The sequence below is a fragment of the Pinus tabuliformis genome, chromosome 5_2, assembly GCF_031772625.1.
Source record: "Pinus tabuliformis cultivar Carrire ecotype Pingquan chromosome 5_2, CPIR1, whole genome shotgun sequence".
Taxonomy (NCBI): Eukaryota; Viridiplantae; Streptophyta; class Pinopsida; order Pinales; family Pinaceae; genus Pinus; species Pinus tabuliformis.
In genome coordinates this window covers 950598868-950625470 of record NC_142306.1, presented here as the reverse complement: position 1 = coordinate 950625470, position 26603 = coordinate 950598868, and the positions used below count along the sequence as shown (strand labels likewise).

Sequence of the window (26603 nt, the reverse complement as noted above, 5' to 3'; positions counted from 1 at the left end):
GGGGAAAGAGGATATTATTATGATTATTATTATTTTCTCGAAGGCTGCTGGAGAGAAACACAAGCTAGAGAAGAAATAGAGAATGAAGCTTCTGTTTTGAAATATGTCAAGTATAGAAAGAAAAGAAAAATGTGCAGACATGGAGAGAGAGGGCAGGATGCTGCCTGAGTCTGCAGGGGAAGGAGGAAGTACCACTGAACAAAGATAGTTTACTGACAAAAATGGGTCTTAAGTGTAATGCCCCTTACAGATTAATTGCCCAAGGGTTTGTTAGCCACCCCCAGTGGGTGACCCCATAGGAGAACTTTTCTCCTAGATTTTCCAGTAGCCTCGATAACCATCCGTGTAGCCAATATTGTGTCAGTTGATCTCCACTCCTTGAGCTAGTCATATGTACCCTCGCCCATATGCTGAAATTATATGTTTGAGGGTGGGCCATCCAATCCTAAAGGTATGTCTTTCATTGGGCAATCGGGTGCTTATGCTTGTTTTCCTTGGGCACACTTGGGTAAGGATTATTGGGGGACTTGTTAGAAGGAAGGGTTTCGACTATAGTCTTGTTCCTCAACCTTAAATGGCGGGTTAATCCTCAACCTTAGTCCCCTGGGATCTCCTCTATAGGCTTACAACTTTAGGATGGGTACTACCTGGGAAACCTCAATTTTGGTAGCATGGTCTTGCCTTCCTGTTCCACATTTTTCACTCCCCTCCACACATTACATGCCCTATTTCATCATCTTCCCTCTCTAGGTCCACACGACCACTGGGTCCATAAGGCTCTGGTACTTCCCCCTCCCCTTTTTCACATGTCTGGGCTGGGCTTGGAACGATGCCCCAGAGGTTAATGCAGCTAAGAAAAATAGATAAAATCATATCATGGCCACATACAAAAGGAAATAATACCACAAAATACAAAGGATGATCGGGACAATAAAATTTAGCACGTGGGAAAAAGTGAAAAATGAGCTTTACCCCTTATCATTATGGTCATCACCGTGGTTCCTACGACTATGATTGCCCCTACATCATTAAGGAACCCATGCATGTCCCAACCCCTAGTGGATGATGAACTGCCCCACCTTAAGGGGGTAATCACTGCTATATCATACGCAACATGCTGTCATCCCCTGGAGTCCCGAGCAGTAAAATAAAAGAAAAATCAATAAAAGGTAAAAGGAAAAGGAAGAAGTGTGGAAAACAAAGGGCGGGGTAACTCATGTGCCACGATTGATCCCTCCTACATTCATACATCCAGATATGTGGACATCCCTCATCATTACCACCCTTGGGCCCATGGCATTTGGCCTTGAGACCCATGTGTCCCAATCTGCCTCATCATTATCCACATGACACCTACAACTTGAAGGATGTACCTTAAACATGTCCTTTCCTTTAGGGGTTGGGAGCACTTAATAGGTGTTGATTTCTGGTAGCATCGGATGTGCTTTAAGTCTCAAATTTTGCAGGGAGGCTTAGAGCCTTAGACACATTTATTCCACAATACCCATAAATTGTTTTTAGAAATTCCACCCGGAGACAGTTTTATTAAAATAATTAATTATTTTTAATGAGGGCCTAAGTGCAAACTTACGAAATTAAAAAATTAAAAGGTATTAATCTAATTGTGGGTGAAACTTCTAGAAGAAGACGAGGATCAAGTCAATATGATCTGAGCCATTGATTATAATCTAATTTGGGCCATTGATTACTCAACTGAAGGATTATAAGGACTTCGATGGGTATTTGGAAAACACACCAGAGGCAGATACTCAGTTATCCGAGTAAGATCGATTTTCTCACTGGTCGAAGTTCGGCAAGAGAAAATCGAATGAGAGGGAGAGCTGCAGGTGAGAAGGAGAGAGAGGGTATCAACATCAGTTGGGAGTGCAAGAGCAGAAGACACAAAGTAGAGGGTGGACAATGCAGAGGCTGTGACGCAGAGAAGGGACAACGCAGAGGCAGTGTGATGCTGGGACTGCGTAGTCCTCATGCAGGGGTTGACGCAGTGAGATGCAGAGGGGGCAACAGGTTCTCTCCTAGATCAGAAACTCGCCGAGAAGTGTCTATAAAATTTCTCACAGAGAATCCTCTTCTATTCTGCTGGTTGTATCTTGTACATGAGATTTTTGCTGAAGAGTAATAAAGAAACCATCGTCTGCTGCACCGGTTTTCGCACATTGGGTTTTTCCAGTGACAATTGTCCAAAAATAACTGTCATCGTGGTTATCCTTATGCTAGTATTTTTCTTTGCATTCACTTTCCGCAGTATTTTAATTGTGAAGGCTATAGTAGAATTTATTTCGATATTTGCAGTAGAAACACTGTGAATAACTTATTTCTGAGTTAATAAGTAGAAGAAATAATATTAATCACTGCAGTTGGATTTCTATTTAGAAATTTTCACATGGTATCAAAGGAAGGTTAAGCAGGAGTGCAGACCGAAAGAGCCAGTTTTGAAGAGGAAGGAGTTCGAAATTACTGCATGGGAAGAAAATTGAATCCCCAGAAAAATTGCGCAATCCAGCCTAGGAGGGCAAAATTCTCATGAGAAAATCTCTCTCTAAGAGAGTTGACAAAGAGGAAGATTTCCAGATTAAAGTTTGCCAGTGACAAAGGTAGCAGCGCAAAAGCTTCAGCGCATAGCAGTCTTCAGGAAAAGACGTAGTTTTTTCTTACAGTAGTTGCCGGGGTAGGATAGTGTCAAAGATTGTTAGAAAGTAGCACAAAGATGGAAACGCAAGATGTCTCTGAATTATCTTCCAGATTAGAAGAAGAATTCGCATGCCTAACAAGTTCAACATCAGCAAATGTTTGGTACATTGATAGTGGGGCTTCAACCCATATGACTAGAGTACGGGAATATTTCTTGAGCTATCAAGAAGAACAAATGGACTCTAGATTACTATGGGAAACAAAACAAAGTGTACTCCAGTAGGGAGAGGCACCATAGCATTTCAGACGGACGCAGGAACTAGCATCCGAGCCACCAATGTTCTGCATGTGCCCGAGTTAGGAATGAATTTGATTTTAGTGTCCCAGTTACAGGACAAGGGATACAATGTATACTTCATTGGAAAGAAAGTATATGTCAAACATCCAAGCTGGAAGAAGAAGAGACAAATTGGAGCTCGAAGCAACAGACTGTATAGGTTGTAGCTCGAGTCTCCAATGGAACTAATAGGCAACAATCATAATGGTGAAAAGGAATTGAATGAATTATGGCATAAGCGAATGGGACACTTACACCATGGAGTCCTTAGTATTGAGCATGATGATTTATGCAGAGGATGCGTACTAGGGAAGTACACTAAAGCAACTTTTTCTAGAAGTAACAATAGAGCAGAATGTGTATTGGGATTGATACACTCAGATATATGTGGTCCAATGTCCACAAGAGCTCTTAGTGGTGGTGAATACTTTGTCACCTTTATTGATGATCACTCTAGAAAAACCTAGATCTATTTCTTAAAGACCAAGGATGAGGTCTTTGATCGATTTAGAGAGTTTAAGGCTCTCGTTGAAAACATGACAGGGAAAAAGATAAAGGTATTGCGTTCAGATAATGGTGGAGAATATATAGACAAAGACTTCATAGATTTCTGCGCAAAGGAGGGCATCAAAAGAGAATGGACAACTCCATATAATCCGGAGCAAAATGGAGTAGCAGAGTGGAAAAATAGAACTATTGTTGGGGCAGCAAAAGCTATGTTGTATGATCAAGACTTGCCTAGATTCTTATGGGTAGAGGCTTGCAACACAACGATGTATATCCAGAATAGAACTCCTCACAAAGCATTGGGGAAGAGAATGCCTGAAGGTGTCTTCATAGGGAAGAAGCCGGAAGTAAGTCATCTCAAGATATTTGGAAGTGTGGCATATTGTCACATTCTAGACGAAAAGCGCAGTAAACTGGATCAGGCTGCAGAAAAGGGGTACCTCGTAGGGTATAACGAGACCTCAAAGGCATACAAAATGTACATTCCTAGCAGCAGGAAGATTGTAGTGAGACGGGATGTGAAGTTCATGGAGGATAGGGCTATCAAGAAATCTCGAGAGATGCTAACAGAAGGTTAGTCAGTGGATTTTCCATTAGTCCAGCAGCAGTAGGGGCAATGAGAAGGATAGGCAGGAGGACAAACACCTGGATCGAGTACACTGACCAGTACCAGTATTTCCTCAGAAGAAGGAAATCCAGATAGTTCTTAGCAGATGGAACGACAGGATCAGGAGGAGGAGTTGATTGAGCCTCCCACCACCAGTGGTAGAACCAATAGGGAAGTACGACATATGTTGAGGGACATAGAGGAGTTTGTTGGAGCTCCTAGAATCGAGAAGAGGCAATGTAGACAGCCTAACAGATTCCAGGCCTTAGTTGCACAGGTTGAAGAACCCTCTAGCTTTCAGGAAGCCGTTCAACATCAAGTTTGGGTGTATGCCATGGTAGAAGAGTATAGTTCTATCATGACAGATGATGTCTGGGAAGTAGTACCTAGGCTAGAGGATAGATCAGTTGTAGGATCAAGGTGGATCTACAAGATCAAGTATGCTGCAGATGGAAGTATAGAGAAGTACAAGGCTAGGTTCGTGGCAAAGGGGTAGACACAGAAAGAAGGAATAGACTATGAAGAGACCTTCGCTCCAGTAGCCCGATATACCTCTATCAGATCCGTTATATCCCTAGCAGCTCAAATGGAATGGGAGATTTACCAAATGGATGTCAAGACAACATTATTGAAAGGGTGATAGAAGAATAGGTGTATATAGAACAACTTGAAGGCTTTGAAACTCGTGAAAAGAAAACTCATGTATGCAGATTAAAGAAAGCCTTGTATGGGCTGAAGCAGGCACCCAGAGCATGGTATGGTCAGATTGATAGTTACTTGCAGCAGCTAGGATTCGTCAAGAGTGACGCTGATTCCAATCTCTACTATTTAATGGTAGAGATTTTGCCACTTATTCTGGCATTATATGTGGATGACTTGTTTTTAACAGGGTCACTACGCTCATACAAGACTGTAAGAAGAATCTTGAAGCAAAAATTCGACATGAAGGATATGGAGTTGATGCATTATTTTCAGGGTTGGAAGTTTGGCAGAAGAATGGGGAGATCTTCCTTGGTCAAGGAAGATATGCTATAGAGATTCTGAAGAGATTCAAAATGCAGGATTGTCGACCCATGGCTACTCTCATGATCACCAACGGGAAGAAAATAGATCAGGAGACAAGGAGGTGGACTCCACCTTGTACATACAACTCATTGGGTCACTCATATATCTGTTTTGCTTCGCTGACAACACCCTTAGTCAATTCATGGTGGAACTGAAAAGATTGCATTGGACAACAGCTAGGCACATTCTTAGGAAAGTGCGTGGAACGGTCAGATATGGGTTGAAATACTCCCGAGGGGATGATGTCAGATTGAATGGATTCACAGACGTAGATTGGGCAAGCAGTTTAGTAGACCGGAAAAGTATGTTTGGGTACTTCTTTAGTGTTGGATCAGGCATGATCTCTTGGTGCAGTAGGAAGCAAAAGTCAGTAGCTCTGAGCTCAAAAAAAGATGAATATATGACAACCAGCATAGCTATGTGCAAAGCTATATGGCTTAGAAAACTGCTTGTGAGTTTGTTCAAAAAAAGAATGGAAGCGACCAGGGTTTACTATGATAATCAGAGTTGTATCAAACTCTCTGAGAATCTAGTATTTCATGATCGGTCGAAACACATTGATATCAGATGTCACTTTATCAGACACTGTGTTTAGCGTGGAGAAGTACAATTGCAATATGTCCCCACAGGAGATCAGGTAGCAGACGTACTCATAAAGGCTCTAGGGAGAGCTAAGTTCATTCAGTTCAGAGAGTAGATGGGTATGGTAGAGAATCTGTTTCAGTAGTAGAAACAGGTGATTTCTCAGTTACAGTGATAGGGAATGAGAGGGAGTTGCAGTACAAATGCAGTGTTGGTAGTGGTAGGGTCAACACCAATGCAAATGCAACATTTGCGCAGTAGTTGGTGGCCAGTGATGTCTGACATCAACAACACAGAGGAAGATGTTACAGAACAGGGTGATGCTTTGGCAAGTTGCATTATTAGAGCACATTCCTCGCTAAGAGGGAGTGTTGATTTCTGGTAGCATCGGATGTGCTCTAAGTCTCAAATTTTGCAGGGAGGCTTATACACATGTATTCCACAATACCCAGAAATAGTTTTGGAAAATTCCACCTGGAGACAGTTTTAGTAAAATAATTAATTATTTTTAATGCGTGCCTAAGTCTAAACTTAGGAAATTAAAATAATGAAAGGGTATTAATCTAACTGTGGGTGAAACTTCTAGAAGAAGACGAGGATCAAGTCAATATGATCTGAGCCATTCATTAATCTAATCTGGGCCGTTGATTACTCAACTGGAGGATTATAAGGAGGACTTCAATGGGCATTTGGAAAACACACCAGAGGCAGATACGCAGTTACCCGAGTAAAATCGATTTTCTCACTGGTCGTAGTTCAGCAAGAGAAAATCGAATCAGAGGGAGAGTTGCAGGTGAGAAGGAGAGAGAGAGGGTATCAACATCAATCGAGAGTGCAAGAGCAGAAGACGCAGAGTAGAGGGAGGACAACATAGAGGTTGTGATGCAGAGGAGGGACAACGCAGAGGTAGTGTGACGTCGGGACTGCGCAGTCCTCATGCAGGAGCTAATGCAGTGAGACGTAGAGGGGGTAGCAGATCCTCTCCTGGATCAAAAACTCGCGAAGAAGTGTCTGCAAAATTTCTCACAGAGGATCCTCTTCTATTCTGCTGGTTATATCTTGTACATGAGATTTTGTTGAAGAGTAATAAAGAAACCCTCATTTGCTGCATCGGTTTTCCCACATTGGGTTTTTCCAGGGACAATTGTCAAAAAATAACTGTCATCGTGGTTATACTTGTGCTAGTATTTTTCTTTGCATTCACTTTCCGCAATATTTTAATTGTGAAGGTTGCAGTAGAAACATTGTGAATAACTTATTTATGAGTTAATAAGTAGAAGAAATAATATTAATCACTGTAGTTGGATTTCTATTTAGAAATTTCCACAATAGGGTTCTTTATTAACCACTCGTACCTAAGGAGGTAACACCATTAGATGCTCAAAGCCCCAATTTTGGAATGGAAACCCACTATGAAGTCTTATTTGTGCCCTTGACTAACAAGCTTGATTCACTTAGATGCACTAATGAATTATTGTACCTGAAGGTGAGGAGACACATTGGGTCTTACTCAGGATTGGCAGGTGGTTTCATCATCGACTGGGCAACTTAACTGGGGCCTAAGTCCACTAGAGGATCATATTGACACTTGTAGGGGAAGCATTGAGAGCCATGGGTTTTCATCATGTGACAGAGCATTATCTCATGCCATGGGCAACCTCAACGCCTTTAGCGGCTTGTTCATTGCCCACATTATATGCGAGATGATGCACTTGGACCAGTAGTGCCCCTAGTCGGCTTAGCAGTATATACAAGGTTTGTTAGTTGATCTGAGGCTTAGAGGAGGTTTCTCTCATCCTTGAGACATGGTAGGGCAAGCACCATCTTCAGTGCCCTCATTTGGAGTAGTCTACAAGCTTATTTTCCATCAGGACACCCATGAGACCACTACTTATGCCCCAAAGCCACTTTGGAGCACCACATGATGTTTTACTTGGAGATCAAGGGGCCAACCCCTTTTCTATCATTCATTGAGCCATCACTCTCATTATGGCACCTTGAGGACTGAATGAGGCCCTCTAACGACCCATGTACATCATCATTTCAACTCATTTTGGATGGCTTATTATTAACTTTATGAGCTACTTGGTGGGCTTGTCACCAATCATCACTTGGATCTATTCTCTTGTACGAATTTCACACTTCTTCTTGGATGTCTATTGGAGATCTCTTGATGCATTTCAATATATTTGGGAGTTGAAATTTTGTTCTTTCTTGGAGCTACTTCTTGATCTATGATTGGATATATCTCTTGTTATCTTGTAAGTGATTTTTGTTGAAGATTTTTCATGAAATAATGTCTAATGTGTGGAATTATTACAACTAGCTAGATCTTTGTGCCCTAATTTTATTGAATATCATTGTAAAGATTGTTAGATTGTGAAATTGCACATGTTACTCATTGAATAACAAGTAGATGAATGTTCCTAGTGGATTGAAACTTGTTTTTCTTCCATGAAAGTCCATAGATCTTGGGTGGGTAAATGTTAAAGAGTGGTTGCTAGGGCATCGCTTTTTAGCCTCCTTGAAGACAATTTCGGCAAAATTTCGAATCATCATAGATTCTATAGCTCAAGAATTAGGCACTGATCCAAGTAAAATTGGTGGTCACCTTCTCCTTACTTTTCTTTTCTCCAAAAATTTTCGGCCCCTCCTAGACGGTCAACTAGGGATGCCTGTAAATTGCATTACAGGAGGAATTTTGCAAAAGTAATTAGACAAGAATCTACACCAATGTTTCGTCTATTGGCCTTCCAAGTTTGGAGCAATTCCCATGGTTGGTTTGCATGAAAACTTAAGCTCTAGTTGCATTGGAGCGATTAAACTTGCCTGCAAGCATGAATTTGTATGTGTAGACCTGTATTTGTAGTAAGTAGTAGTTGTATTATTTATAAAAATATGAATGGTGCTTACAATTCTTCGTGGCGGTGTGCCTATATAGGCATTGACTGGCCACGAAGATAGAAGGTCACAACTTTTGACCCATGTCTCTTCACAATTAATGGGACATTAACTAATTTAATTAATTTATTATTATTAATATTTGTTATTTTAATATTTATTATTTAATTGATGTTTATGAATATTTTTATTCATAACATTGCCACCCCCTTTAGAGATGCTTTGTCCTCAAAGCACAACTAGAAGGGTTTTCTCTAGTTGAACAATGTTGCGATGGAATGGCATCCTTTCATTGACTGGTGCATTCTTCATGAGTAATTGTACCTTCCTTGGAGCTGGGAGTGTTAACACCATTTAATTTATAATGTCATCCTTGCCAGTTAAACTCCATGAATTGTTCTTCAAGGTTTGTAGTATAGCTCCCTAGTTGTATTAACCATTCTACACCTAGAACTACATCCATTTCTTTGAGTGGTAGGGCAAATAGATCTGTTTGTAGCTCCAGTTCTTGTATTTGGATTGAAACTTTTTGACATTCTCCTATTTCCTTGATTTTTTTTCCAGTAGCGATAAACATGGTCAGGTCCTTGATTGGGCATATACAAAGACCAAGTTGTTTAGCAAGATCAATGTTTATACAATTGTGAGTACTACCAGAATCTATAAGTATATTGACATTTCTACCTTTTATGAGTCCCTTGAGCCTTAGGGTTTTAGGACATAGTCTCTTCCTCATGTTTGTTGACGGTGTAGTAAGTTTAATTTTCCTTCTTGGAAATTGGCTCTTCTTCTGAAGATGTGGTGGAACGTATTTTGCAGTTGCTTGTTGTTCTTGATCTTTGAAAGAGTTAATGTTTTCATGAAGGTTTTTCCAATCACATGAGATTACAGCTAATGCATCATCCATGTGCCATTGCCTTACCCTTTCTCATACCATCACTAATATCAATAAATCCTTCGCCCTTCCTGAGTATGATGTTGAGGAAGAGCCACTCATTAGATGTATCCCTTCTTCCCAGTGATACCCTCGAGATTATGAACACACAATTGTTGCCCCTTTTCAATGTGACCATCATATCGAGCAATCTGTTTGTTGTGTCTCTCCATGTCCTCGGTCCCCTTCTTCTTCTTGTCATGACCTTAGGGCAACCATGAAGTATGAAGTTATGAACAATGATCGTGATAGGGAGTTCCTGAGCTTGGTCATTCATTCATTTTGTGGGTGTAGGAAAGGCTCTGAATTTCTAAATTGGTATCCTTCCCCTAATTTGGGATTTCTCTCTACACCATATGGATATCATATTTTTGAACCCAAGGTATCGTTATAAAGCTCTGGAGGCAGAATCTTTGATTAGGGAAGTTAGAGATGGATTGATTGACTGCATTGATGTTGAAGTTTCTAAGTTTACTTAGTTAGAAACCCTCCGTGCAATTTATCTGATTTATTCCTACCTACTTGTTCCGTTACTTAACAAGTTATTTACAATGTAAATACTTGGCCCTGCGTCACCCCGGATGGGTCTGCGTCAGCCTTAGGAAGCCCTGCGTCACCCCAGATGGGTCTGCGTCAACCTTAGGAAGCCTTGCGTCAACCTTCTGGTCCTCTGCATCAGCCTTCTTGCCTCTCTGAAGCTCTACGTAACTCCCGGCTACCTTTGTGTGGCCTTGCGTGAGCTCTGGCTGCTATTGCGTCACTCTCCTCGGCTACTGTGATGCTCTCCCGGCACTAACTCTGCCTCTCTGTCTCTCTGTATTCAATGCACCTCAGCTGCAACTCCGATCACTGATTCTATCTCTCTTAGCAAACCCCGCTCTAGAGAATAGAATGATTGATCACTCTGGTGTATTCTCCAAGTGACCCTCAAGCCTCTTCTTATACTTTTCTCGTTGACATATCAATGACCGAGATTAAGTCCCTAATCAATGACTAAGATTAGATCTGGCTTGATCCATGTCTTTTGGACCATTCTAACACAGTTTCATATTAATACACATTAATATTTTATTTTCCTTAAGTTTAGACTTAGTGACTCCATTAAAAATATTAATTATTTTAATATCTCCTGAACTATTTAGAATCTGCCCAAACCCTTTCTGGGCACTGGAGATCTCATGTGCCCCAACCTCTCCACCAAATTTCGTAACTAGAGCACATCCGATGCTACCCCAAATCAACACTCCCTGTTAGCGAGGACTGTGCTCTAGCAATACTTCTCACTGAGTATTACTCTGATCATCTGGCATCGGTTCCTATGCTGATGCTAGGCCTGCTGCCCACCATCCTCTACATTGCTGTATCCTGTACTACTGCCCATGGTTCTGCCACTGCCACTGCTGCATCTGTACGACAACTCCCTCTACATCCGCGCTGTTGCTGGTCCTTTCTCCCAGCACTGCATCCGCACTGCACCTCCTCTCATCATGTTGCCCACTGCTGCACTGCAACTCAGTTACTAAGAAGTAAGTGACTAATCTCCCAACTTTGACCTTCCTGTTGGGCTAGAGACCCTCCTGATGCTGAAGCTCCCTCTGCTGTTGACAAGTGCTCCCTCTCTGGCCTCTGTGCTGCTGCAACAACTCCCTGCATCTCGCACCGTTGCACACCTCTCTGTGCCATCCTGCACTAGTGCAACACTCCTGTGCCTCTACCATTGCTGCAACCTGCTAGCCTCGCGCTGTCTCGGGACTACTGCACTTTAGCTCTCTTTGTCGCTCCATCCGCATCCATCTCTACCCACATTAGCCAGTCCTACTACTCCTCGTCGGGGCTCCCACAACAAGGTCTAATCCAAGAGGCTAGGTACTTCGAGGATCCTGCCCCTCATCGCCTGTAGTCTGTCTGAATACAGCTTGATGTCTCCCCACTTCCGCTCAAGTGGTGCGTGTGCACTCATGGCACAATCATCGTTTGTCAAAACTTCCTTCTCTGCCCTTTCTGGCGCTGCCTTAGTCTCGGAAGACTCTCCCTTATTCTTCTTCCTTGGACACTAGGTCGCATAATGACCCAGCTCCCCAAAGTGGAAGCACTTGATCTTGGAAAGATCCTTCTTCTTCCACTTCTGCTTTCCCTCAGAGGCTAGGGCAACATCTTCCTCCTCCTGCTTGACTTTGATCCCCTTGCTGCTGCTACCCGTCTTCGACTGTCGTCTGATCTCTTCTTGGCGAAGAGCAACCCACATCTCATCGCAAGGTGGAAGTGTCCCTCTGCCCAGTATACTCTGGACAAATACCTCCCAGTCTTCTGAGACTGCATTCAGGGCCTTCCTCACCATCAATTCCTGATCCGATATGGCTTCTATAGCGGTCCACTGATCTCGGGTCTCATTCAATCCTCAGAGGAAGGTGTCAATCGCTTCTCCCTTCTTCCTCTGATACAACCTCAACCGATTCTCTAGTAACATTCTTCTCTGCACAGAAGTATGCTAGTACAATTTCTTGAGGGCCTCCCACATCTCATACGCCGTTTCCTTCTCAGCAATGTGTGGTACTACATGGTCCTTGACCCTGTCAAGGATGATGCTCTTGGCCCTCGCCATTGCCTCTTTGTACTTTTCGTTATCATTGGGGTCGATTGGGATAGCTATAACCTTTAAGGCGAAGTTCTTGACACGATTTCTATCAAGTACATATAAGATTCTGGCCTTCCAAACTGCGAAGTTCAATACTCTGTCCAGTCTATCCTGGTCTCTTACTCCTTGTAGTGCCATGATGCTCTTCTACTTCCCTCTTGGAAGTTCTCGATCTGACTCCCTCTGAGTCTTGGTTTCCCTCCTGGAAATCCTCCAGTCGATGTCGAGATGCCCCCTACTCTGATCGTTTGTGCAACCACACCACTGATCCGGGTTTCTCGGCTAGAAACCCTTTGTAGCAACTCCCTCTTCTTGGCCTTGCTTTGTCAGGTACTGTTCTGACTACAGTACCTCACCAGCTCCACTCTGCAATATTCCCACAGCCTTCTAAACCCTAGCAACCTAAAGATGAGAGCTCCTAGGCTCTACACAATCCCTGACACCAGCAACCCGACCTCCTCAGCCAACTGTGCTAGCCCTCTTAGCTTCTGCGCGAGGCTCCCTTTGCCTTCCTTAGCCTTTGCGCTGCCTCTTCTTGGTTCACCCTTGATGACGCAGGCATTGCGTCACCATTCTCTTGTCGCTACTCTGCTAGAAACAACTTCTGTCACCTTGGGACAACTGTTTTTTGCTGCTATTGCTCTGCTCGGCTGATGTCCTCAGTCCTCCTGTGATTTGCAATCACGCTCTGTACCATGTTGAGGTTTCTAAGTTTTCTTAGTTAGAAACCCTCCCTGCACTTTATCTGATTTATTCCTACCTGCTTGTTCCATTACTTAACAAGTTATTTACAATGTAAATACTGAAAATAAACACTAGTGCATGCTCAACATATTACAGATCAACAATTGAAGGAAACAGGAACAATCACACCAAATGACACCGTTATTTTTGGACCAATGTCCTCGGAAAAACCCATTGTGGGAAAACCGATGCAACTATTTGAGGGTTTTCTTATTAAGCAATATCATAGTACAATCTAGGTGCCGAAACTGGCCTACCCAACAGAGAATTTCCTTGGCAGTAATACCTCTCAGTTTGAGACAAATATCCTGGCTGAAACCTCGAATAATCCTTCTGGCAGCTCCTCAGCTCCAATTTGCCCCAGAAACCCCAGCGTCTGCCTTGTTGCACTGGGTCAGCCCCTCTCTGCCCAACATTGGCCCTGCGTCACCCCGGATGGGTCTGTGTCAGCCTTAGGAAGGCTTGAATCAACCTTCTCGCTCTTTGTGTCAGCAATGCTGGCCTCTCTGAAGCTCTGCGCAACTCCCGGCTACCTCTGCGTGAGCTCTAGCTGCTATTGCGTCACTCTCCCCAGCTACTGCGCTGCTCTCCCGACACTATCTCTGCCTCTCTGTTTCTTTGTACTCAATGCCCCTTAGCTGCAACTCCGATCACTGATTCTATCTCTTTTAACAAACCCCTTTCTAGAGAATAGAATCACTGATCACTCTGGTGTATTCTCCAAGTGACCCTCAAGCCTCCTCTTATACTTTTCTCATTGACATATTAACGGCCGAGATTAAGGGCTCAATCAATGACTAAGATTAGATCTGACTTGATCCATGTCTTTTGGACCATTCTAATACAGTTTCATATTAATACACATTAATATTTTATTTTATCTAAGTTTAGACTTATGGACTCCATTAAAAATATTAATTATTTTAATATCTCGTGAACTGTTTAGAATTTGCCCAAACCCTTATTGGGTATTGGAGATCTCATGTGCCCCAACCTCTCCACCAAATTTCGTGGCTAGAGCACATCCGATGCTACCCCAAATCAACAATTGACCGCATGGTCCCTAAGGAGAGTGATCAACTAGAGATACACCGACAGATCACTTGTTTCAGCAGAGCCACAAGTACCTTTGGCAAGAACCTAACAAGGATTGCAAGTGAAGCAGATGAGCCAAGTAAACAAAAATTTCAATTTTCAAATTCTTATTTTGTTAAATTTTTTATAATTTGAAAGTTGAATATAATTTGTTGAGCTAACTCATTACACAACCATGTTTTTTGCAGCACAATGGTGGGAGGCTTTTGGTAGCCATTGTCCTTAATTGCAGAAGTTTGCAATCCGTATTTTGAGTCAAACTTGCAGTGCTACTGGGTGCGAGCGTAATCGGTCTGTCTTTGAGAGGATTCACACGAAGAAGAGAAACCGTTTGGAACAAAAACGGTTAAATGATCTAGTCTATGCCCAATACAACCGCCTACTAAGACGCAACCAATTGTTGAACAAAAGGCCTGATCCAGATCCCATTGTGCTAGAAGATATTGATCCAGCATCAGATTGGGTAGTGGAGAGTCATCCAACAAAGTTTGATTCTGATGAGGATCTTGGTCTTGATTTGGATTTACAGATGGAGCCATTAGTTGAACATAATGTTTAGTTGAATGCAGATCACTTATACCAGGCCCAGCCCCAAGTCCCAGTTGCAGTCCCTTCCTCTACTTAGCCATGACGAAAGCGCATATCTCGTCTATCTCAGTGTGCAGTTGTTGCGCCTGCTAGTGCTACTACTTCTACAGTTGGAGTTGGAGATGGTGATGAGGAGGAGGAGCCATGGGTTTCCCTGTCTGATTCTGATTCATAGTCTGAGCCAAATGATATTGGCTTCTCTAGCAATAGCCAATAATACTGGTGACTACATTGAATAGTGATGTTTTACAATTTACTTTTGTTGTAGAGGCCATTTAGAGCTGCCTTGGTTACGTGTTTTTGTTTTGATCTCTATATCATGTATGTATTGGACAATGCATTGGGTGCCATTTTGATATAATGGATATATTCATGAGCCTACTTTGATCATATGTTCTCTTCTCTCTATATTCTAATGCTTTGTGTTTGGAAACATGAATGAAAATCGTTAAAATTATGTTTTTTCATAAAATAATAAATATTTAATGTATTTTTTACAACGACCGAGTCACTGAAATCAAACTGGCTGAGTCGATACCGAGTTAGAGTCAAAGTCAGAGTCAACCTTTGGTTTGTTCCGAATTCGAGTCGGAGTTTTAAAACATTGGTCACAGGCACATGACAGAGAGATCTCGGCTACAGTCGCTCGCTACCAGGTTCATCCGTGTGACTGAAGCATCCCAGTCGCATGCACAACTCGTCCTCCGTGCGACCGACATCTATGGTTTCAAAATCTCAATTGCAGAATGCAGTCGCTAGCTTGTAGGCTCCAGAGAGCGGCTGGAAGCTTCCTAGTGGCATGCATGACTCCTCTGTGCGATCGAGACCTAAATGATGAAAGTTCGGTTGTCTGAAGATTTTGCTCAGTGACCACAGTGTTCTTTAGTTGACCGCAGATAGTAAGAGTACATTACAAACTTTATAATCAGGGTTTTGAGGATAAGCGTCATTGTTAGTTTAAGGTATGTTCTATTCTAGAGCAATTTATTTAAATTTTCACAGTTAGCAATCACATCAGCATTAAAGTCAACTGCAGATAGAACATAAATATAAATCGCAGAAGACAAGCCAAGACAAGAGGACACAGGATGTGGCGCTAGCCAGGGACAAACCCCACAATGTGGGGAAACCCTTGATCAATTCTTCTTTTGTGTTCTTCAAAGTTCAGCAGAGAAAGAGAGAGAGGGAGATAGTACATTTACAACAGAAGTCAACACTTTGACTTATCCAGATCTAGCATAGATCATTTCGTATAACGATGAGATCAGTTGAAGACATTCTGCTTCAACTGATTCTCCAAGGTGACTCCTTCACCTATCATCGTGCTGCATCTGGTTCTCTTGCTTGACCACTGCATACTGCACCATGCTACACTAATCATGATTATCATCATGCTGCCCATGTCCATGATCTTATCCATCATCACGTTGCCCATACTAATGTGCATCATCATCATGCTACTGTTCTAATAGATGTCATTCTATCACTGCTGTTCATTGTGATAGGGTTGCTACAGGTATGCCATTCTATCACCGCTGTTTATCATGTTGCCCATTTTCATGCTGCCCTTTGACGTTGGCTATGGCCTGTGGCAGCAAGATAGGCTTACGGTCTTCCACCAAACAACTTCCAGTAACCATCAACGCAGCAGTGTAATATGCTGCAGCTCCTTTCCCTTGCAAACAGTGCTTGACCCAAGCCTAGGAACACTCTATCTCTGCGCTGTTACCTTCAGCAATTCATGTTTGTTTCAGGCTTCTTCTAGCTATGTTATGACTCATTTTGCTGCAGCTGAAGGTCTCTCCTTTGCTGTGAATTTGGGCTTGTTATATCTGCGGCCAGGTCTTCTTTAGTTGCGGCTAAGGGTCACTTCTAGACTGCGGTTTAGGAGCCTCCTTATGATAACGGATTAGGGCTTTGTTGATGTGGATATAAGAGCCTCCTCTGCGGCGTATCAGTCCTCCATTTGCTACGCGTTAGGCTTCTCCTTAACCACGAATTAAAGTCTCCTTTTGCTGCATCTAAGAGTCTCCTTGGACAGCGGATTAGGCATTACTTGTCAGCAGATTAGGGCATCATGTTGACTGTTTATTGGAACTCCTTTGGGCAGAGGATAGGAGCTTTCCCTTGACCTGCGGCTAGGGTAATGTACAACAGCTAGGGCAACATACAACAGTTAGGGCAACATACAACAGTTAGGGCATCATACAAGGCCAGCGTATTCTTCTTAGTGCCCCTCCTTCACCAAAAAACCAAGACGTGGAGAGGAGGAGATCACATGAAGAATGTGTCCTTCCAAATGACATCAAATCCTCTTCTATTTATACCAAAAACGTATAGGTTGAATAGACATGACGTTTGGGCTTCTTGAGCCTGCATAAGTCGCTGGTCAACTTGATAATAATTCTATAATCAATATAAATTCATATCTCCATAAATACTTATCAGAATTGGATGATCTTTAGATCAATCCTACACCTCTCGACGAGAGGGATCCAATAAAAATATCAGCTGCCGCAAATAAGCTGACCCAGATGGAGTTTGGCCCTAGTTGCCAATTTTAACACTCCCTCTCAACTAGGGAGAACTCCATCTGCTGATCCATATGTCCAACTGTACTATCTGCCATCAGTGCCCTGCACTTCTCTGCCCAGCTCTGCTAAGCTCTGTTGGCTTTGCTTCACTTTGCTCAGCTCAGCTCTGCTAGCTCTGTTCTGCTTTGCGCAGCTTTGCTGGCTCTGCTAGCTCAGCTCTGCTTTGCTCAACTCAGCTGTCTCTGCTCTGCTCAACTTAGCTTTGCTGAACTATGAAGAAGGAATTGATCGAGAATGTCTCATACCATTCTCCACTGGTCCCAGACCAGTCTCTGAGTGCGTACCACTGGTCCTAGACCAGTCTCAACCGACCCAAAGTCAACGTCATAGTGGGTACCACTCCTACCACTGGTCCTAGACGAGTCCTCCACTGACCTGAAGTCAGTCTCAGAGTATGTACCACTGGTCCCAGACCAGTCTCAACCAACCCGAAGTCAGCGTCATAGTAGGTACAACTCCTACCATTGGTCCCAGATCAGTCCTCCATTGACCCAAAGTCAGTCTCAGAGTATGTACCATTGGTCCCAGACCAGTCTCAACCGATCCGAAGTTAGCGTCATAGTAGGTACAACTCCTACCACTGGTCCCAGACCAGTATCATTGATCCTAGATCAATGAAGGTCATCCTAGCATAGGGAGTACGGTAGATACAACGATGCGTCCATCGGTACTACTATGGTCCCTATCCTCATTTCCCTGCTCATTGATCAGATGAGAGGTACTTCCCAAGAGTCCTAGACTGCATGGGTAAGATGCCTCGACAAGAGAACTTAATCAATCCTATCCTCACAGGAGAACTAATCATCCTGCTACACAATCGCCATGGAGAACACATCATCCAGGGCTCACAGGAGAGTTAATCATCCTGCTACATAGTCATCATGGAGAACACATCATCTAGACGTCACAGGAGAACTAATCATCCTGCTACATAGTCGTCATGGAGAACACATCATCCAGACCTCACAGGAGAACTAATCATCCTGCTACACAATCGTCATGGAGAACACATCATCCAGACCTCACAGGAGAACTAATCATCTTGCTACACAGGAGACTGAATCATCCTGTACCACAAGAGAGCAAATCATATTGACCCACAAGAGAGTGAATCATCTTGTTCATAGGAGAGCGAATCATCCTGTCCACGGGAGAGCGAATCATCCTGTCCCACAAGAGAGCGAATCATCTTGTCCCAGTACGCACCACTAGGGGAGGGTGAGTCACCCTGTGGTCGTATGTTGCTCCAGTAAGAACCGCAAGTCCCCAGAGCTCCCAGTGCTCAATGTATGCAACATGCAGGACCCTTTTACAAGGGTCTCTCGACGACTCCAAGTCGTTTGGGAAAAATCACAAATTTGATCTTTCCCTGGGGCTCTGACAAAGTGTAGCGACCTGTACATCATCTCAGTGCAATGGAGCCTCCTTGCTCATCGACTTACCATATCCCAAATAAGGAATATCTGATGTCTATCTACTGGAGCAATCATTGAATACGAGATTCCTCAATAATCGAATCCCACCTCTGGTTGTCACAGAGAATCACAGTGTTATTCATCATGTGTACTCATTGAAGAGTTTCCACAACCAGGCAACTTCATACGAGGTCATACTTGTAGTTATTTATCCAGTCTCGGCAGTACTTATAACAACCGACTTCTGCTTCCTGCTCATCCATGATATCGAAGCAGAATCCAAAGAGAACCAACACTGAAAAGTGCTCTAGTGATCCTCCACACTGCCTGCCCAGTCAGCATTCGAATAATCATGCAGTTTTCATATTTTCAACAGTGTTTCTCAATCCATGAGAGATTGTGCCCCAAAGATATTTCAGAAGATTCTTGGCATCAATCCAGTGAGGCTCAACCAAATATGAGCTCACCATGCTAACTGCAAAACATATGTCCGGAATCCAACTCCCTCTTACTTCTGCAAATGAGAGGGTCTACACCTGTCAGAAATAGTTCGTCCGCATAAGGTGCCGGTATGAGAGGTCTATCATCCACAACCTTCGGGTAATGGTTTGGATTGGTTTCACTTCTAGTGAATCTCAGCTTCATCAAACAGCTATCAGTCCTCTCATACTACGCCCGGGGTGTTTTGCTTCAAGCCATAGAGGGCTTTCTTCCACCTGTATACTTGTGTTCATGAATCTCAAACTCCACGGGTTGTTCCAAACTTGTGGACCTACTACATGAGGGGAATGGTCCCCTTGTAAGATTTTCCTTTGGTACATCTTAGACATGTACCTTCATGCTCTTTTTGAATTCAGGCATCCCAATCACCATCTGACTCACAGGCCTCTGGTGCTGAGTCAATGGTCATGGTCCCCAGTGGACTTGATACAACCCTGAACTCTAAAACATCTTTGAAAAATCTATTTTCAAGCACGTACCTTTCCATCGATAAGTGCCACCCTGAAACCTTAAACTTCCATTTCCGAGATGGACAACAGCTTCTTCTTGCGATCAGGTACATAAAAGTGATTCTGGGGTTCCTTGCTTTCTTTGAAGAGTCGACCATTTCCTTGATGACCTGCATTATTAGTCATTCCTTAGATAATTGAAGATGTCCTTGGAATGATTGTTATCTTCATCATGATATGTGTCTCTGCCATTTGGACGCTCCTTCGCATAATGGCCGAACTTATTGCAACCAAGGCATCCACCTTTCCTTCCACCCTTAGATCCGAACCTCCCAATGAAGTGATCTTTATATGGGCCATCAGAAACTTCCGCTATGCCATTCTGATAATATGCTCTGCTTCGACTTCACCCTTTGTGAACTTAGAAGAGAGATGTGGAACCCATCGATCCTTGTCCCTATTGTCTTTGGTGATTGCTCTTTCACTCTTGCTTGGTCATTGTCTTCACCTCAGCTTTGATACCATGTTAATTTTAGGTATGTTCTATGCTAGAGAAATTTATTTAAATTTTCATAGTTAGCAATCACATCAGCATTAAAGTAAACTGCAGATAGAACATAAATATAAATCGCAGAAGACAAGCCAAGACAAGAGGACACAGGATGTGGCGCTAGCCAGGGACAAACCCCACAATGTGGGGAAACCCTTGATCAATTCTTCTTTTATGTTCTTCAAAGTTCAGCAGAGAAAGAGAGAGAGAGAGAGAGTACATTTACAACAGAAGTCAACACTTTGACTTATCTAGATCTAGCATAGATCATTTCGTATAACGATGAGATCAGTTGAAGACATTCTGCTTCAACTGATTCTCCAAGGTGACTCCTTCACCTATCATCGTGCTGCATTTGGTTCTCTTGCTGTACCACTGCAAACTGCATCATGCTGCCCATGTCCATGATCTTATCATCATGCTGCCCATACTAATGTGCATCATCATCATGCTGCTGTTCTAACAGATGGCATTCTATCACTGCTGTTCATTGTGATAGGGCTGCTATAGGTATGCCATTCTATCACTGCTGTTTATCATGCTGCCCTTTGACGTTGGCTATGGCCTGTGGCAGCAAGATAGGCTTACGGTCTTCCACCAAACAACTTCCAATAACCATCAACGCAGCAGTGTAATATGCTGCAGCTCCTTTCCCTTGCAAACAGTCCTTGACCCAAGCCTAGGAACAACCTCTATCTTTGTGCTGTTACCTTCAGCAATTCATGCTTGTTTCAGGCTTCTTCTTGCTGTGTTATGACTCATTTTGCTGCGGCTGAAGGTCTCTCCTTAGCTGTGAATTTGGGCTTGTTATATCTGCGGCCAGGTCTTCTTTAGCTGCGGCTAAGGGTCACTTCTAGACTGCGGTTTAGGAGCCTCCTTATGATAACGGATTAGGGCTTTGTTGATGTGGATATAAGAGCCTCCTCTGCTGCGTATCAGTCCTCCACCTCTGCTGCGTATCAATCCTCCATTTACAGCGGGTTAGGCTTCTCCTTAACCACAAATTAAAGTCTCCTTTTGCTGCATCTAAGAGTCTCCTTGGACAACAGATTAGGGCATTACTTGTCAGCAGATTAGGGCATTATGTTAACTGTTTATTGGAACTCCTTTGGGCAGAGGATAGGAGCCTTCCCTTGACCTGCGGCTAGGGCACATCTGACCTGCGGCTAGGGTAGCATACAACAGTTAGGGCAACGTATAGCAGTTAGGGCAACGTACAACAATTAGGGCATCATACTAGGCCAGCGTATTCTTCTTAGTGTCTCTCCTTCACCAAAAACCCAAGACGTGGAGAGGAGGAGATCACATGAAGAATGTGTCTTCCAATGACATCAAATCCTCTTCTATTTATACCAAAAACGTATAGGTTGAATAGACATGACGTTTGGGCTTCTTGAGCCTACATAAGTCGCTGGTTGGCTTGATAATAATTCCATAATCAAAATAAATTCATATCTCCATAAATATTTATCGGAATTGGATGATCTTTAGATCAATCATACACCTCTCGACGAGAGGGATCCAATAAAAATATCAGCTGCCACAAATAAGCTGACCCACATGGAGTTTGGCCCTAGTTGCCAATTTTAACAGTTGTTGGGTTCATTTCATGGATGTTGTAGTTGTTTTGCTGGATCGTTGTATAAATGAAGACATGGATCATTGTACTCTCTTTTGCTAAATCATTCATTGATAATTTAATAAGAAGAAGAATTTGAAAGGGTTTTCCCCAAAGTGGGTTTTGCCTTAGTCTCCGACCAATCTTGTTGTCTTTATGTGTGAATGCTTTTCTTCTATTTTTCCTTTATGTTCCGCTGCATTGATGATGATGATATTGTTCTTTCTATATAGTTGCGTATGCTACTGAATAATGTTATGATGTTATGAGGTGAATGTAATGTGCTAATGAAGAAATGCAATTATCAAAGTAAAGAACAATATAGCCCTACGAAAAATTAACAATTTGTCCTCGAAATCTCATTGGATGTTAATCATTTCCTTGACCTATCTTTTCCTTGTTTGACCTAAGGTATCTTATTCCTCTTTTGATCTTGCAAACCCTAGGCCTTGCTTAGATGCCTCTAGGTCTCTCTTGTGGTCCCAAGGTTTATATGATCACTATCTCACAAAACCCTAAGAGAGGTCCTTTATTCCCTTAGGAAGCCTTAATCTAGGAGCATCTTTTGTATTGAGTATCCCTTCCTCCTAGGTCTAGGCCTCCTCGCACACCTTTCATGGGGAGCCATTATCTTGCTTTTGAAGCAACCAAGGCATTACTGGAGTCTTTCCTTTGAATGGGATTTGGAAATCACACCATACCTCGTCATTGATCCTATTATTCTAGTGATTTCCTTCATACCGAGACTCCTCCCATTAGTGAAAGTACGTAAAGTGCAGGGGACATTAACTAAGGTGATAGTGGGTCCTTGCCTCATTGTTGTCATTAGGTCTAGTAGTTGTCCCTTTAGTACCCCTGCTAGATTGTGTGGCAACAAGATTATAAGAGCAGGTCGATGGGGATGAAGGAGACACACTTGAGCATAGCAATGAGACATAGGGAGAGCGAGTTCCTTGGCAGATCGAGTTATCTAGTTGCTGAAATTGACCAAGGAATAAGAGTTTGAGCTAGAAGGAAAGCACGAGTGAGATTGAGGGAGCAACAACAGAGTATTCCAGCAGAGATTCCCAGCAGCAAAGTAGGGAGGCTGAAATATCTCTACAGGAAGCTCGAATAGCTAGAAACCTAGTGTGGGTAGCCGAAAGAGGGTTTGCAGTGTTGTTGGAGTTCAGATCGAGCTTCGGAAGGCCAAGCGAATTTCTTCTAGTAGCAGAGGGAAACATGACAACTCACTTGGAGCCACTTAGCAGGATGTACAATCTTTCCAGGCTAGGCAGTGCGAATTCCTGGAGGCCGAGTTTCTCAGCGGGGTTTGAGGAGGCAAGAGGAGGCCAAGATAATTTGCAAAAGGGAGGAATTTTTCTCCAAATTATTTTGCTGAGATTATTTTCATATCATGCTCTTTATATATATATATATATATATACACACACACACACAACTGCATAAACCTTTGGCATCTAGGCCCCTTCTCATGGGATCATGAAGCATGAACCTTTTTGGGGTACATGTAACAGCCAACCCCAAAGAGAGGATAACGAACACTAGAATAGATGGAGTAAGTTAAGTATGGAAAGACATGGTCACGTTACCCTTATCAATGTCCCTCATTAGTACCCAAGGATAATGAAAACTGGACTAGATGGAGTATGTTAAGTATGGAAAGACATGTGCACGTTACCCTTATCAAGGCTCCCCATTAGAACCCCTCTCCCAAACATTGGCAACAGTTGACTAGGAAAATGATGATGACCACCAAGCTGAAACAAGGCAAAAGGCATAACTTCCAAGCATCATGATTGATTATTTGATTCAGCCCTTGATCCCTACTTTCATGCCAAGTACATTAAATGTAAACACTTAGTATGGAGCAATAGACAAACGTACCTCATTTGTGTCGGGAACCATCATCAATAGATGAGCGAACTGAGCATGATATAAGAGGCATCTGTGGACTACAGTATCTGGGGAATGCTGAATGTCATCACTGGGACTATTGTCTGTAATGCGGATCATTGAAGAAAAACCTTCTATAATTACCCCTAGAAATGAGGGGGTAATGATATAAACTGAAGATGATGTAAATGCCAATATTGAAGGATTACCCTTGACAAATTGTAGCCTGAAGATGGCACAAAAACAGATGTCAGATGGCAACCCTTAAATATTATCATACTGTATTTTGAAGATAGAGCAAAAGCAGATGTCAGAGCTTAATACGATAGGGGCACCACAGATCCTGTGGTTATAACTGATGCTGTAGGTTAGGAAAGTGGAACGAGACATATTCTGTCTAGTCTATATTTCATTTGCTCAGTACTGAAGAGGTTCGTAATTTTCTTATGGTTCTCTGCTTAACTTAAAAAGTCCATGTAGAATTCATTAATAAATAGTAAATCTCCATCCTTATTTCTGTATGCCTCCTCTAATTCCAGAATTTATTGTATTTTTGCGTGTAGAGTGGGTGAAGTTGGCAAAACTTCTATTAATTTTATTTACTAATTAATAAATTATCATTTATTCATTTTAGCATTTGTCATCTATCCTTTTAGTTTATTAATTTATGTGTACTTAAGTTGGCTGGGATTGTGTTGTGGAGCATTGATTTGTTATTTGTCCATTAAATATATCATTGCATGAGGTCAGATTTACATTGTTGGGGTATGTGTTAGTAATTATCTATGGGCAATGCATTCTACTATTTGTTAATGTGTTCTTCAATGTATCTTCAAGATAGAATGCAATGTTTCAGTAAAGGTAGTATTATAATTTATTTCTTTATCTGTCTGTGATCCTTTTGTAATTTCTTACTTGTCTGCTCTATCCAAATACTTTTAATCTTTTAGCTTACACACTTCTTCAATATTATTCTAACTTTGGTTTGCTTTTGGCAGTTTCAATACTTTCTGAAGGACCCTATTAAATATGATGTAAAATACCAGGTAACTTATCCATCTAATGTTAATTTTACCAGTATATTTGTTTGTATAATTATTATGTTGAATGATCAGCTGCCACTCTTATAAGGGTTATTTTAAAACAAATACTTCTTTCTTTCCCGTTCAGGCTAGCGCACAACCTTTTCTTGTTTTTGGGTTGCTTTGTACAGCTCTGGCAACCAGTCATTGATACAAAGAATTTGCTGTATAAATAGGTAGACATTACATTTATTGTGTATTTAAGATTATCTTTACGATTCACTTTATTTCAAGGTTATATGCATAAGAATGCCACTGAAGTATACTGAGTCTGCGCAAAGTGAATTTGTGATCACTGCAGGCCTGATCGAGGACACACATACCGATGCAAGATCGGTGGCAAGCTTTTCAATCCTTGTGGCAGTTGAAACTAGTAATTGCAGCAGCCCAACTACTTCTGTTCATTGCTGATAAAAAAAGTTTTACAACAATCCACTGTGGTCTGCAGGGGTCAGTTTTAGTCTGTAGTTTACTTTTAGCTGCCCCACAAGAAAGGACTATCATAAAGGAATTATTACAAGAAAACATAGAGTAAAACGTGTTAATGTACACTAGGAGCAATTATATTTATGTGTTTTGTGGCAATGTATCTTGTAGAAGCATTGTAGTGATAGATATGGACTTCACCATTTGCTTGTACTGTATCTTGTAGAAGCATTTTAGTGATAGATATTAACTTCCACTATTTTCTTGTCAGAATTTGTATGTGAACGTTAATGGGTTGCTTTTTGGGCAGGTTAACCCTCTATGTAATTACAAAGGTATCGTTGATAGGATTTCAAGGGATAATGAAATCTTTTAGTCTTAAGGATGTATTATTGTTGATGCAAAATCTCTGTATGGTGAGTGACCGCAAAAAATACTTTCTTCAGTGTAGAATATTAAGTGTTACCATTTCTCTGTTTTTTTCCCAAGAATTGCTGTGTTTGGTTCTCTTTCTTGTGCATCTTGGCAAGAAGTCGACAAATAATCATGCGGAAAAGGTTTAACTTATGCTTTTAAGGAAAATTTTTCCTTATTTTATAGGAAGGACAACCTAGAGCTCAAGTAAAATTCCCTTCTACATGAGGTAAAAAGTGATGAATTTCACAAGTTAATGAAAAGGTGAATTAGGGAACCTCCATTCTTTTATAAACTTGGAAAACAATTTTTTTTCATAGGGGAAGATTATTAAGAGTCTTAAAGAAGGGCATTCTTTCTCCATCTTATAACTCCTGCATTTTGAAAGTTATACTCGTTTAGATTTCACTGTGGAATTTGTTAGCTTTTGTAGCATCGGATGTGTTCTAGTCACAAAACTTTGTGGAGAGGCTAGAATACATGAGATATCCATAACCCAGAAATCGTTTTTGGAAATTCCACCTAGAGATGACTTAATTAGATTATTGACCTATTTTTTAATGTTTCCTAAGTCAATACTTAGAAAAATTGGTTAATTAATCAAAATTAATTAAGGTGAAAATCATCTAGAAATTCACACGAATCGACTCTGATATGATCTTGGCCATTGATTTGTTGAAAAATGTGTAACTAGGTTCGGTCTTCATAAATATGAAATGTACTTTTGACTCTTGTATATTGTAAAATGCAAGAAAATCATCATTATTATTTTTGGAGCATGGGTTTCATGCTCAAGTTATTTTATTTTAAAGGTCAAGCACCCATTGAGTGCTTCTAGGGTTTGTCCTAGGTCAAGAAGTCAAAAGAGTCATTGTCATGAGTTAAAGACCCCATCAGGGACATTGCAACTTGTAAAGAAAATTATTTTTGTCATTAAAAGTGTCAAAATACCCTTCAAGACCAAGTCGTCTTGGCAGCTGGGAAGTCGACCTAATTTGAGGAGCCATGTCC

At 41.9% G+C, this 26603-nt stretch overlaps 1 protein-coding gene across 2 annotated transcripts in view; it reads left to right on the top strand.

Annotated features, from left to right (window-relative positions):
* The window catches only part of LOC149162409 (chlorophyll synthase, chloroplastic-like), a 195071-nt gene extending 169413 nt beyond the window's left edge, over positions 1–25658 (top strand). Inside the window, exons 14-16 of one of the 2 annotated variants that reach the window (XM_089437253.1) lie at positions 24669–24716; positions 24841–24928; positions 25054–25658. In XM_089437253.1, coding sequence (XP_089293379.1) covers positions 24669–24716; positions 24841–24903 — 111 coding nt within the window. In that variant the 3' untranslated portion in view covers positions 24904–24928; positions 25054–25658. Of the gene's footprint in view, positions 1–24668; positions 24717–24840; positions 24929–25033 lie in introns of both variants that reach the window. The other variant, XM_089437254.1, reaches the window with a different exon arrangement.
* Positions 25659–26603: the final 945 nt, after the last annotated feature.